Consider the following 13527-nt stretch of genomic DNA (forward strand, 5'->3'; position numbering starts at 1 on the left):
CCTGCCATCTCATAAATCTTTTTGTTCTATATATTTAGCCATGCATTTGAATTATTTTTCCCACAGTAATAAAAAAACCCACGTTGTTTAAAAGCCAACCCATTTTACATTCCCACCAGCAATGTACGAGGGTTCCAGTTTTTCTACATTCATGCGAACACTAGAGCTCTTCATTCTAGTGGATGTGTAGTGGTATCGCATTGTGGCTTTTAGTTACAGTTTCTCAGTGACCAGCACTGTAAGCACCTTTTCCTGTGGTTCTTGGTCATTTTCATGTCTTCTTTGGTATAAGGTCTATTTCAGTCGTTTGCCCATTTAAAAAATTGTGTTATTTGTCTTGCATATAAATATATGTAAATATATATATCCTATATAATAAAAGCCCAATATGCTAAGTGTCCAGTCGACTGGTCGGCCATTCAACCAATCAAAGCGTAATATGCCAAGGCCGCTCAACCCCTTGCTATGACATGCACTCTCCACCAGGGGGCAGACAGTCGACCGGTCGACCAGTTGCTCTGACGTGCACTAACCACCAGGGGGCAGACACTCCGAAGGATAGGTTAGCTTGCTGCTGGGGTCCGGCTGATTGGGACTGAATGAGATGGGACGGACACTCCCTGGACCCCTCCCCTGCTGGCCAACTTCCCACATCTCTCCCCAGCCCGGATTGTGCAGTTGTGCACCGTTGGGGTCCCTCGGCCAGGCCTGCGCCCTCTCTCAATCCAGGACCCCTCAGGGTATGTCAGAGAGCCAGTTTTGGCCCAATCTTGCAGTGCAGGCCAAGGGATCCCACTGGTGCACGAATTCATGCACCAGGCCTCATATATATATATATATATATATATATATATATATATATATATATATATATATATATACTAGAGGCCCAGTGCACGAAATTCGTGCACGGAGGGGGTTTGTCCCTCAGCCCAGCCTGTACCCTCTCCAATATGGGACCCCTTGAGAGATGTCCGACTGCCTGTTTAGGCCCGATCCCGGTGGGATCGGGCTTAAACGGGCAGTCGGACATCCCTCTCACAATCCAGGACTGCTGGCTCCCAACTGCTTGCCTGCCTGCCTTCCTGATTGCTCCTAACCGCTTCTGCCTGCCAGCCTGATCACCCCCTAAACCACTCTGCTGCCAGCCTCTTTGCCCCCAACTTCCCTCCTCTGCTGGCCTGGTCACTCCTAACTGCCCTCTCCTGCAGGGTTGATCACCTCCAACTGCCCTCCCTTGCAGGCTGGGTGTCTCCCAACTGCCCTCTCCTGCTTGCCCTCTTGTGGGGGCCATCTTGTGTCCACATGGGGGCAGGATCTTTGACCACATGGGGGCAGCTATATTGTGTGTTGCAGTGATGATCAATCTGCATAGTACTCTTTTATTAGATAGGATAGAGGCCTGGTACAGGGGTGGGGGCCAGTTGGTTTGCGCTGAAGGGTGTCCCTGATCAGGGTGGGGTTCCCTTGGGGTGTGGGGCGGCCTGAGCGAGGGGCCTGTGGTGATTTGCAGGCCGGCCACACCCCCTGGCAACCCAAGCGGAGGCCCTGGTATCTGGAATTTATTTTCCTTCTACAATTGAAACTTTGTAGCCTGGAGCGGAGCCAAGCCTGGGGCTCCCTCTGAGGCCGGCCGGCAGCCATTTGTGTTGGGGTTATAATTGAAACTTTGTTTCCTTAAGCGGGTGGGCCCAGCCAGGGTGTGCGGAAAGCTTTGCTTCCCCTGTTGCCAGTGGCAACCCTGGCCTGCTCTCTCAAGCTCCATTCTGCCGCCATTTGTTTGAATTTGTTTATCTTCTATAATTGAAACTTTGTAGCTTGAGTGGAGGCTTAGGCCTGGCAAGGGCAGGCGGAAAGCTTGGCTTCCTCTGTTACCTAGGAAACCTTGCTCTCTGTGGCTGTAGCCATCTTGGTTTGGGTTAATTTGCATACTTGCTCTGATTGGATGGTGGGCGTGGCTTGTGGGCGTAGCTTGTGGGTGTGTCGGAGGTATGGTCAATTTGCATATTTGCCTATTATTAGAGAGGATATATATGTGTGTGTATACACACACACACACACAAACACACACACACACACACAAACACACATACATACACACAAACAAACACACACACACTGAGTGGTCAGATTATTATCTCTGAACGCATAATAATCTGGCCACTCAGTGTGTGTGTGTGTGTGTGTGTGTGTGTGTGTGTGTGTGTGTGTTAGAGCCCCGGTGCATGAATTCGTGCATGGGTGGGGTCCGGCCAGCCTGGCCAGTGGGAGGGGACATGGGCTGTTGGCCAGTCTTCCTGCTGGCCGAACTTCTGGTCGAGGGGACAATTTGCATGTTAGCCTTTTATTATATAGGATATACACTGAGTGGCCAGATTATTATGCATTCAGAGATCATAATAATCTGGCCACTCAGTGTGAGTGTGTGTGTGTGTGTATTTTTTTTTTTCTGGGTACAAATTCTTTATCAGATATGTGATATGCAAATATTTCCTCCCAGTCTGTGGCTGGTCTTTCTCTCAACAATGAGTTTTGGAGCACAAGAGTTTGGACTTTTGAACATTGTTTTAATGAAGTCCAAAGTTGAGTGGTTTTCGGGAGTAAGTTTCTCGGTTGGTGCTGTTTGTCTCCAAAGAACTGAAGTGATTACTTTGGACAGGTTGCCCCACTTCAGAGCTGTGTTTTGCAGAGAGGATTTATCAGCCTCTTCCATCATGCCAGACATGGATCCCCTGGGTGTGTACTTTTCTTATGCCCATATTCAGATGAGGAAACTGAGGCATGGATGCCCCAGGTCCTTAGGCAGTAGTGGCTGTGGTCTGAGCTCAGTCCATGTGGCTGCAGAACTGTGCTCAGGATCACTGGACTTTGTCCCTGTGCCCCATGATGTGTTCACACAATTAAAGTGGTGGTTACTGATCATGTTCTGAGGGGTCAGCACTATGTCTATGAACCTCCTAAGGTTTCATTTCCTCTTCTCTAAAATGGAGATAAAAGATAGTATGTTCCAAATTGAGTACTTGGGAGGATTCCAGAAGATTCATGTACATTTCTTAGTATGCACATAGTAACCTTTGACTGGGTGGTGGTGGCAGTGTTGTTAGTAACGGAAGTAGTAGCAGGGTGACAGGAACCTCCCCTCCTTCTGGTGTGAGTTGGGCATCTCAATGATGGTAGCATCCTAAATATTTATTTTAGGGGGGGGGGGGCAGGCGAGGGCATGTACTGGGGGGTAGGGGAGGCTGGGGGGAGGTTAATGGGGGAAAAAAAGGAGGCATATGTACTACTATTTGTAATACTTCAAACAATAAAAAAAAAAAAAAAGAAATCGAACCCGTGACCTCTTGGTGCATGGGACAGTGCTCAACCAACTGAGACACACCAAAATAAATAAATAAATATAAATAAATAAATATTTATTTTACAGCCCTTCTCATAGTCCTCTGTCAGTGTTTGCTTATAGTGAGTACTGGCACCTAAGGATCTTGAGGGTCTAAGGACTTGCTTTTTCATCCTGTGGTTTGCAGCTTTCTCCTTAATACCTTTCAAGGGAGTGCAGCGTTTTATTAGGACCAGGATGTGACCTGGAGTGATGAAATAAGGCAGGCAAGGGAGGCGAAGAGGTCGGCTTCCGTTTCGGAAAGTTACAGAATCATAGTGGCTGATGAGAACTGCATGCTGTATGGGGTGAACTCAGGTGCCAGGGTTGTTAGATGTTGTGTGTTGGGCTGGGTAAGGTGTTCATTCCTGGTGTCCATAGGTGCAGAGCTACCAGAAGAGTCTAAGTCGTGAAGAGGGAAGACAAAGACTGAAATGTGAGTGTGAGGTCCATGGAGGGAGGCAGGTGTGGAGGGGAAGACTGTGTCACAGATTAGAAGGTAGGAAGAACCAGGTACAGTTGGGAACTTTTAGCCGTAAGGATTAAAGAAAGCTGTGGAGACCTTTGAGCTCAAGGGCATCAGAGACCTGCTTCTCAGGATTCCAGGTGGCTGAAACAGACACACATTCTACACGCACTGCCTCTTCTCTTTTGTAAGTATGGATAGGGTGGTTTTTCTGTAGTAAAATAAAACCTGCCCCATGGTTACAGAAAGATCTGATGTAGAAAATATGGACTACTGTGGGCCTCCGGATCGCTTTTCCTGTTCCTAGAGATAATCACCTTTTAGGCATTTACTCTACATATTTAGGCATCTAGATGTATACACAAATGAGGTCATTCTTGCCTTTTGTTCTGTAGCTTGCCTTTTTCCAACAATGTGTCTTGGACCTCTTTCTTTATCTGTGTAGTATTTCATTGTATTGATAGATTTTAATTAATTATACTAATCTACTGATTTTTGATGTGTATTATTATTGTTGTTTCTTGGAAGATATTTAAGTCTGCATTTTTACCAAAATGAATTAGGCAGTAGAAGTCTGTGTAGTGATTAAGTGGGCTCATTCTATAGAATCAGTTGTGTGATTTTAGGCAAGAGCCTTAATCTCTGCCTCAGCTTCCCCATCTATGCAATGGGAACATTACTATTGTTATTGCTACTATTAGCCGCAAACACCCACATAGCCTCATATGTGCTAGATATTTTTTAAAGAGCATCACATATATGAACGTATTTAACCTGCACAACTAAACTCGAGTGATCGATACTGTTATTTCTAAGATCACACAATTGTTAAATGGTGGAGCCAATGTGTTTGTGAATTTATGCATTCTGATTCCAGACAAGCACTCCTGCGTGCATAATACCGAATTTACAGGGTTATAAGAATTAAATGAGACACAACATATTCTGATGGCTTAAACTAAGGCCTAGCATCTAATAGGCCAATGTGGCCTATTTTTACCAACAATAGACCAGTACTAGGTACATGATCAAGTATTGTTAGTGTTTGGAAAAAAATATCAATGCTGTAGAACATTGTTTTCCATATGTCCTTGTTTTGGCATGAATATATATAAAAAAGACAAATTCCTAATAACATAATCACTTGGTTAAAGCATATGTGAATTTAAAAATTTGATAAGTATTTCAGATAATCCTCCACAGATTGTACCATTTACACTTCAACAGTAAGTTATGAGTGCCCAGTTTCCCGTACCCTTGCCAACATTGTTAGTGATTGAACTTTTCAGACTCATAGGTGGAAGATATTATCTTGTTTTGTTTTGAATTTCCTTTTCAGTGAATTTTTAGAGTTGAGATACAGTTTGCATACAGTGAGACTCACTCTGTAATGTACTGTCTGCTGTTTATACAAGTGCATTCAGTCATGTCACCACCACCAGCACACCCAAGATTTAGGACAGTTCCATCACCCCAAATTTCTTTGGCTTCTTTTTGATTAATAAACTGAAAATCTTCTAGGGTGTTGTTCAGTCACTTAAATTATTTACCCGTCTCTTGCTTGCTTTAGTTTTGCTTGCTTTCTTGCCTGTCTTCCTTCTTTCCTTCTGTCATTCTTTTTGTGTGAACTGTTCATTTGGACATTTTGCCCATTTGCTGACAGAATTGCGTGTTTTTCTCTTACTGATTTCTGAAAGCAGAGTCTGTATTACAGAAATTTATCTTTTGTCATATGTGTTTGCAGTTTTTCTCCAGTTTATCTTCGTTTTCTGCCATTTTTTTGGCAATCTAAAAATTTATAAATTATGCTTTATTAGATTTGTCAATCTTCTCTTTTGTGGATTCAAGGTTTTATGTAATGCATAGAAGGGCTTCTTGCAGTGCAAGATTTTTATTGTAATATTTTTCCCCCTCCATACATTTAGCATGTCCTTTTAACCACATACTCTTGATTTGTATCTTGGTCTGTTTCTTGACTTTCTAGTCTTTGTTTCCCCCTTTAATTTTAAGCTGTTACAGTGTGTTTTAATGTCTTGTGCATCTCATTCTCCCCCATTTGTCCTTTGAGTTTTTTACTTCTTTCATTGTTTATGCACCAAAGTTAGCTTCATTATAATTTTGTCAGGTTCCTTACAAATTCATTGTTGATGATTTCTTGGATCTTGAGTTAATATTTTGACAGGAGTGAATTGTTTTATTTAAGAGCAAGGTCTGTCTGCCCTGGCTGGTGTGACTCAGTGGTAGAGTGTTGGCCCATGGACTGTAGGGTCTCGGGTTTGATTCTGGTCAAGGGCACATACCTGGGTTGCAGACTCGTTCCCCATCCCCTGTCGAGGTCCATGTGGGAGGCAGTCAATCAATGTGTCTCTCTCACATCAGTGTTTTTTCCCCTCTCTCTCTCTTTCCTCCCCTTCCACTCTTTAAAAATCAATGGAAAAATATCCTCGGGTAAGCGTAAGGTGTGTCTTTCTGTATATCTGTAGAACAAGGATGATCCTCTGAGTAAAATTCTTGATGTGGTTTCAGATTTTGCAGTGCAACTAACTTAAGAAACTATCACTTGTTGATTTTTGGTGTAGTATCACAGAATATCCACAGTTATGTGGAAAGGTTATATGAAACGCTCCTCCCTTTTCCAGCTCTGTGTCTGTAGGAGGCTGGATTTTCTTCTTACACTTGAACTAAAATAACATACTTGAACAGACCAGATACAGATGCAGATGTGAGAGTCCACTGCCTTAAGTCAGCCAGTAATCTACAGCAGTGCCACTTCTCTCAGTGAGTTTTTATTGTTTGGAAATTGTATTTATTTTTCATGAAAATATTATTTATGTTAACATGAATGCATATATTGTCATTTAAAAATGAATTAATAATTAAGTGTTTTTAAATCTTCTCAGTTTTAATTTCTAAGAGAGTAAATTTCAGTAGCATGACCCACATAGACAAAGCTTCTTGTGGTTCACATTCAATTTTAAGAAGATAAAGGGGTGCTGAGTCCAGAAAATTTGGGAACCACTAAGTTGAGCAACGGACCAGCAGGGCAGTTTGTTGTAGGGGAAGAGGTGAGCTTTGGTGTCAGCAGCCAGGCTCAGATTCCAGATATGCGATTCCCTAGGGACAAATTATTTTTAACTCCATTGGGCAAATTTTTCTTTTTGAGACCCAGTTTTCTCACTTGTAAAAATGGCAATGAAAAAGCTGTTTTAGTTGTTAAAGGTTAAGTAGTTTGATGCTGTCTTTTAATTTATTAGGTGTTACAATGACAGGTATGACTCTGTCCAATCATTTTTTAAAAAGAGATTGGGAAATTTCTTAAAGTTGTTCTGCCCATATGTATAAAATATTCATGTCTAAAACCTTTTCACTTTATAACTTCATACACATTTTCAAGTATATATGTAAACTTAAGTTTTTACAATTAGGAAAGCAGTAAAACTAATTCAGAACATGTACTTCTGCATCATGAGACAGATGGTAATCCTATAAAGAGATGGCCTATATTTTTAGAAGTGCAAACAGAAAAACAGATACTCTTAAAAATTCCAGAGTAATCTTTGCCTAGAAAATGAAGGGATGCGATAAAAAATCATATAGCCTGATAGAACTTTTTATAGTTTCTCATGTCTAGAATTGAATCATATTTATTTAGTGTTAGTATTGAGTTGCATATGGATTGGTAGTTGAAAAAGAAATAATCGATCAAGTAGATAATTGCCAAGTGCTTTTATTGTGGTGATCAGTCTCTTGCTTTCTATGAAATGGATGCAGTAGTGGGAAACAGAACCATGTGACCCCAAATTTAGTGAGGTTAATTTACATGTGAATACTTGTCACATGGGAGCAACTATATAACACATCAGCCTCAAGGTGCCTATCATTGTGGAGCAGTGTTCTTATTAGTTCACTGCACTGTTCATTCAACACATACTTACTGAGTACTTTCTTTGGGCCAGGTGTAAGCTAGGTGCTAGGGATAAAAAGTTGAGAAAAAAATTGACACACTCTCTGTTAGGATGATAGACATTAATCAAATAATTATACAAACAGGTCTAAGAATACATACTAGATGGGAATTCTAGGCAGGAGAGGTATACAGCCTTCTGAGAGCCTGGGATTGGGGGATTTCACATAGGAAGATAAGGGATTCTTTAGGAATTGGGAGATGAGCTGAAGTTTGAACAAACTAATAAGAGGAGAGTGAAAAAACAACAACAACAACACATTTCAAATCAAAGGGCCAGTAGCTTAGAAGTTCTGTATTTAGAGAGACTGTGATGAATATGGATGCTTTCAGTGTGAGTGGAGCAGAAATCAAGTCAAGAATGGACCTACCATGTAGGATCTTATGGGCCACATTACGGAGTTTTATTACTTTATTCTAAATAATGATAATTTGTCCTTTCATGTGAGGAATGAGAGTGAAGGTGGTCAGGGTATCTCATTAACATACCTGATTAGAATTGCATGTCTAAAATTTATTTACTCATAATTACTGAGCATCTCCTACAACCTTGGTCTGGTCCTGGACTCTTGGAAGACATCAGTGGATAAAGTAGGATTAAAATTCCTGCTTTTGTAAAGCTTACATTCTTTAATATAAAGAGGTGGAGAAAGACAAAGGACATAATAAATCTGACTAACGTGATGCAAACACATTATACATCTTTTTACCAGAAAGCCAATTTGTTCATTTTTGCTTACTATTTATTTCCTTGTCTCTTGCTATTTCTGTTGATTTTTTTTCTTGTTTTTATTTTTTATTTTTACAATTTCAACGTGTGTGTGTGTGTGTGTGTGTATACAAATATATATATTGTTATTCCCAAGTGAACTAATTCTTTTATTTTACTTACATTTTACATAAGCTACTTTCTAATGGCAGATAGTAATTCATCTTAATTATATATCAACAAAATATCTAAATTCTGTTCCTTCCAATAGGCTTCTTATTCTTGTCAAAAGAGATTAGGTATTGTGATATGTCTTACTTTGCGTACAAAACCTATACTGTCTACTTAAAAGGAGTGACTTGACAGCTAAAGTCCATTGTCATTATATTATCTAATTTTCATAAATGCCCGTATTTTTGTCAAACAGTATATGTTAATAAATGTTACATGTTTATGCTTTGATAGAAGGTAGTGGTACTTGGATACTGAGTTCATCTGATATACAATAATGTTAAAAAGTAACTGGTGTTCCAAATATTTATATGTATTTTGTTTTTTGCAACATGCTCAAGAACATAGGACATGACAATAAGACTTTAAAATTGCTTCTTCTTTATAGAGATAATGTTGCTGATCCCCCCAATAAGTTGTCTGATCTGACTGTTTTACTATAAATGATTTCACGTAGATTCTGGCTACACAGTAAGCAAGTTCCATTTATAACTAAAGTAATCGTTTGTAAGACATCTCTCTCCTTTCAACTTCTACTGTGTCATCATCACTATATCACTAATGGATTTGTGTTATAATTTATCTGTTGATCAATCTCCTACTGGATTATGAGGCCATAAACCCTTTATTAATCTGCATTTTACCACACAGTGCTGGGTATATAGTAGGGCTTTGTAAATGCACAGTGAATTAACGAATGTCATCAAGGTTAGGGGAGGTCACAATCTTACTCTTAATTTTGTTAGCATTTTGCTCAAGTTCAAGTTTGTTACATTATACTTTGATGGTTGCACAAACTGCAGGACATGGCCACAGAGGAAATAAACCATGCGAAGTAAACAGAATGATTTCTGTGATCAGTTAATATGAGTTAGGAAGCCAAATTTTTTTCCTCTAAAATGACTTTCAGAAAATCTCTACAGAATTGAAATCCTGTCATTTCAGTGATGGAACAGTGTACAAAAAAAAAGTTTAGAAATTATGTTTCTGGATACAGAAGTAAAAATTTGCCATTGGACATTGCAAAAAAAGAAGAGGAAGACATGATAATTCTGGAACTATGTTTCATGATCTTCTTCCCAGTAGCGCTCCACTGGCCATGCCCAGCTGTACGGGAGTGCCAAAGATGGGGCACGGCCGGGTGTAGGGGGGTTGGGGAAAAGGTGAGTGGGCCTGGAAGGGAGAGAGCAGCATTGCTGAGCTTTCCTAGAGAGCTTATCACAGATTGTGGGATCTTTTATCTTTTCATATTTACAGATGTTTACATTTTTAAAAACATGTATACGTTGTTGAGGAATCCACTAGGCTTGATATTCTCAAAGTTTTCATAGTTCCTCCTCCTCTAAGTGTTTGGTGTTTGTGGGACACACACTGATGGCTGGGCCCTGTGTGAATTAGTGCTGAAGGTGAGCATTAGGAAAGACCAAAACTCTGACCCATAATTCAGGAGACAACAAAAAGCAAGGTATAAAAGGAAACAGGTAGATTAGGGTTTGTTCTTTAAGCATTATTCGTCAAATGCTGATTACATAGGAGGCACTGATCTATTTCGCTGGGGGAAATGGGCGAAAAAAAAAAACACCTGTTTTAATGGACCTGACCTTCTTATGAACATACCTGGGTGTCTTTGTTCAAAAGCTAAAGGATTGAAACTGAGTAAGATAAAAGTTTTGTGAAAAATTTTTTAATGTGACCTTTTAATAATATTTATTTATTTATTTTAGAAAATGGCTCCAAAGGGTAAATGAAGCTGGAAAAATATGCAGATGCAGCGTTGCATATGGCCTGTCCTGATGTTCAAGGACAGTATTCCAGAGAGAAATTGATTCCCTTGGATTTGGTCACCAGTCATAATGAAGAAAATCAGTCTTAAAACCTTCCGGAAATCTTTCAATTTGACTAAAAGTAAAGAAGACGCGGATTTCATGGTAGTACAACAGCCCTCACTAGCCGGTGATTTTGGGAAAGAAGATTCCTTGTTCGGTAGCTGTTATGGGAAGGACATGGCCAGCTGCGACATCAACGGTGAAGATGACAAGGGGGCCAAAAACAGATCCAAAAGCGAAAGCCTCATGGGTACGTTAAAAAGACGGCTTTCTGCCAAGCAGAAGCAGAAGGGCAAGGGCAGCGGCCCCTCCGGGAGCTCTGCTGACGAGGACACCTTCTCCTCCTCCTCAGCACCCATAGTCTTTAAAGATGTGAGAGCTCAAAGGCCCATCCGGTCCACGTCCCTCCGCAACCATCACTACAGCCCTACACCATGGCCTCTGAGACCCACAAACTCTGAGGAGACATGTATCAAGATGGAGGTGAGAGTCAAGGCCTTGGTCCACTCTTCCAGTCCAAGCCCAGCCCTGAACGGGGTTCGCAAGGACTTTCATGACCTTCAGTCGGACTCGGTGTGCCAGGAACAGAATAGTTCCCTGAAGAGCTCAGAGTCTCAGAATGGAGACCTGCACCTTCACCTTGATGAGCATGTGCCTGTCGTTATCGGACTTATGCCTCAGGACTACATTCAGTATACCGTGCCTTTAGAGGAGGGGATGTACCCTCTGGAAGGACCCCGCAGCTATTGTCTGGACGGGTCTTCTCCCATGGAAGTCTCTGCGGTCCCTCCTCCCGGGGGAGGGAGCTCCTTCCCCGACGACGAGAATCAGGTTGACCAGGAGCTCGTGGTGGCCCCAGAGATCTTTGTGGATCAGTCAGTGAATGGCCTGTTGATCGGCACCACGGGGGTCATGCTGCAGAGCCCCAGAGCAAGTCACGACGATGCCCCTCCACTCTCACCGTTGCTACCTCCAATGCAGACGAATCCGATCCAAAGGAACTTCAGCGGGATCACCGGCGCAGACGCCCACGTGGCAGAGAGTATGCGCTGTCATTTGAACTTCGATCCTAACTCTGCCCCTGGGGTTGCCAGAGTTTACGACTCAGTGCAGAGTAGCGGGCCCATGGTTGTGACAAGCCTTACGGAGGAGCTGAAAAAACTTGCAAAACAAGGATGGTACTGGGGACCGATCACACGCTGGGAGGCAGAAGGGAAGTTAGCCAATGTGCCCGATGGCTCTTTCCTTGTTCGGGATAGTTCTGATGACCGTTACCTTTTAAGCTTGAGCTTCCGCTCCCATGGCAAAACACTTCACACTAGAATCGAACACTCAAATGGTAGGTTTAGTTTTTATGAGCAGCCAGATGTGGAAGGACATACGTCTATAGTTGATCTAATCGAGCATTCAATCAGGGACTCTGAAAATGGAGCTTTCTGCTATTCCAGGTCTCGGTTGCCTGGGTCTGCAACTTACCCTGTCAGACTGACCAATCCGGTGTCCCGGTTCATGCAGGTTCGCTCTTTGCAATACCTGTGTCGCTTTGTCATACGTCAGTATACCAGGATAGACCTAATTCAGAAACTGCCTTTGCCTAACAAAATGAAGGACTATTTACAGGAGAAGCACTACTGAAATTAGGGGAGCCCCGCGTCCTGCACTTTGGGAGGAAGGAAAAGAGATTGAAATACAGTTTACAGATGTTCATTGCTATCAGAATCTTTGCTGCCATACTATTTCAGTTTTATATGTAAAAGAGTAATCAATTTGTTTTCAGGTGGGAAGTGTGGGCAAGGTGTCTTGGTTTTATTTTGGTTCTTTAAAAAGGGAATCTTGAGGCTTAACAAGTGTGAGTTCTCTTTCATCAATGTGCAGAATAATCACAATGTGAATTATCAAATTCTCCTTTCCCCCACCCCCATCCTTTGCTGCTATCCACTGTGATTTTTATGCATTAAAAGCACATTTCATGTGTATTCAACCCTAAGTAAAGTTGAATGAAACTTACAGAATGAAATTGTCATGTCTCTTTAAATGGCCCATTTTCAAAGATAAAGTTGAGTAATCATACCCTTGTGATAGAACACAGAATTTACACGTACACTGAAAATGATTTTTTAATCTCATACTTGAGAAAGATTTATTTAGAATTATGAATTGATGTAATCTTGGTTACTGGAACGTGGACCTGCAACATATTTTTTATAACATTCATTTCTAAATTATTTTAAAGGCTGTGCTGTTTTTTTGTTTTGTATTGTGAAAATTTGAATTTTTCTGTTGCCTTCATTTTCATCTTGTGATTTGTCTATTTTAATAAATGGCCTTACATAAAAAAATCATAAAGAAATGCATATCACCAGTTTAGAAATTGTTGCCTTTTCTGTCCTAAGTTCTGGTACAAATTGGCATAACATATAAAGATCTATGGAACTAGAGATATTAAAGAAGTCCTAGATGGTCATAGTTTCCTGTGATAGTGGTGTTTTTGTGTTACCTTTATTTTTCTTTGCTAAAATGTTTTTTTGTCTGTGATTTCTTTCGCTTAGTCAACATTTTCTTGGGTGAACTTGATATAGAATTGATTTTCGTAAATGGACTAGATTCTGTTGGAACATTAAAGTTTCTATAAAATTGAAATTGATTTGAATAGAAAGAAAACATTGTTTTAAAGTTGGATTTTTTTTTTTTATGTGTAGTCACTATTAAGATGTGCTAGATTGACCATTCATTCCACCAAGAAAACAAACAACAAACCCAGTGATTTTAGTTGAAAAGTTGTAGAAATTGGGAACACCATGTAAGAAAAACATTAAAACCATATCAGATATATGGAAGTCTTGTTGCCTTCCATATATACTGCCATTTAAAAACCGGTTTTTATTGTTTTATTTTTTTTAAGTCTTAGGTAAATTGGCATTGTTAGTTATTTTAACTTTTAGATTCACTTTG

General features: G+C 40.8%; 1 protein-coding gene across 3 annotated transcripts in view; it reads left to right on the forward strand.

Moving 5' to 3' along the window:
- SOCS6 (suppressor of cytokine signaling 6) overlaps window positions 1–13052 on the forward strand; it is a 28277-nt gene extending 15225 nt beyond the window's left edge. For all 3 annotated transcript variants that reach the window (XM_028139348.2, XM_054723782.1, XM_028139347.2), the window contains exon 3: window positions 10474–13052. In XM_028139348.2, the coding sequence (XP_027995149.2) occupies window positions 10603–12210 (1608 nt within the window). In that variant the 5' untranslated portion in view covers window positions 10474–10602 and the 3' untranslated portion in view covers window positions 12211–13052. The remainder of the gene's footprint in view (window positions 1–10473) is intronic.
- Window positions 13053–13527: the final 475 nt, after the last annotated feature.

The sequence above is a fragment of the Eptesicus fuscus genome, chromosome 12, assembly GCF_027574615.1.
Source record: "Eptesicus fuscus isolate TK198812 chromosome 12, DD_ASM_mEF_20220401, whole genome shotgun sequence".
Lineage (NCBI taxonomy): Eukaryota > Metazoa > Chordata > Mammalia > Chiroptera > Vespertilionidae > Eptesicus > Eptesicus fuscus.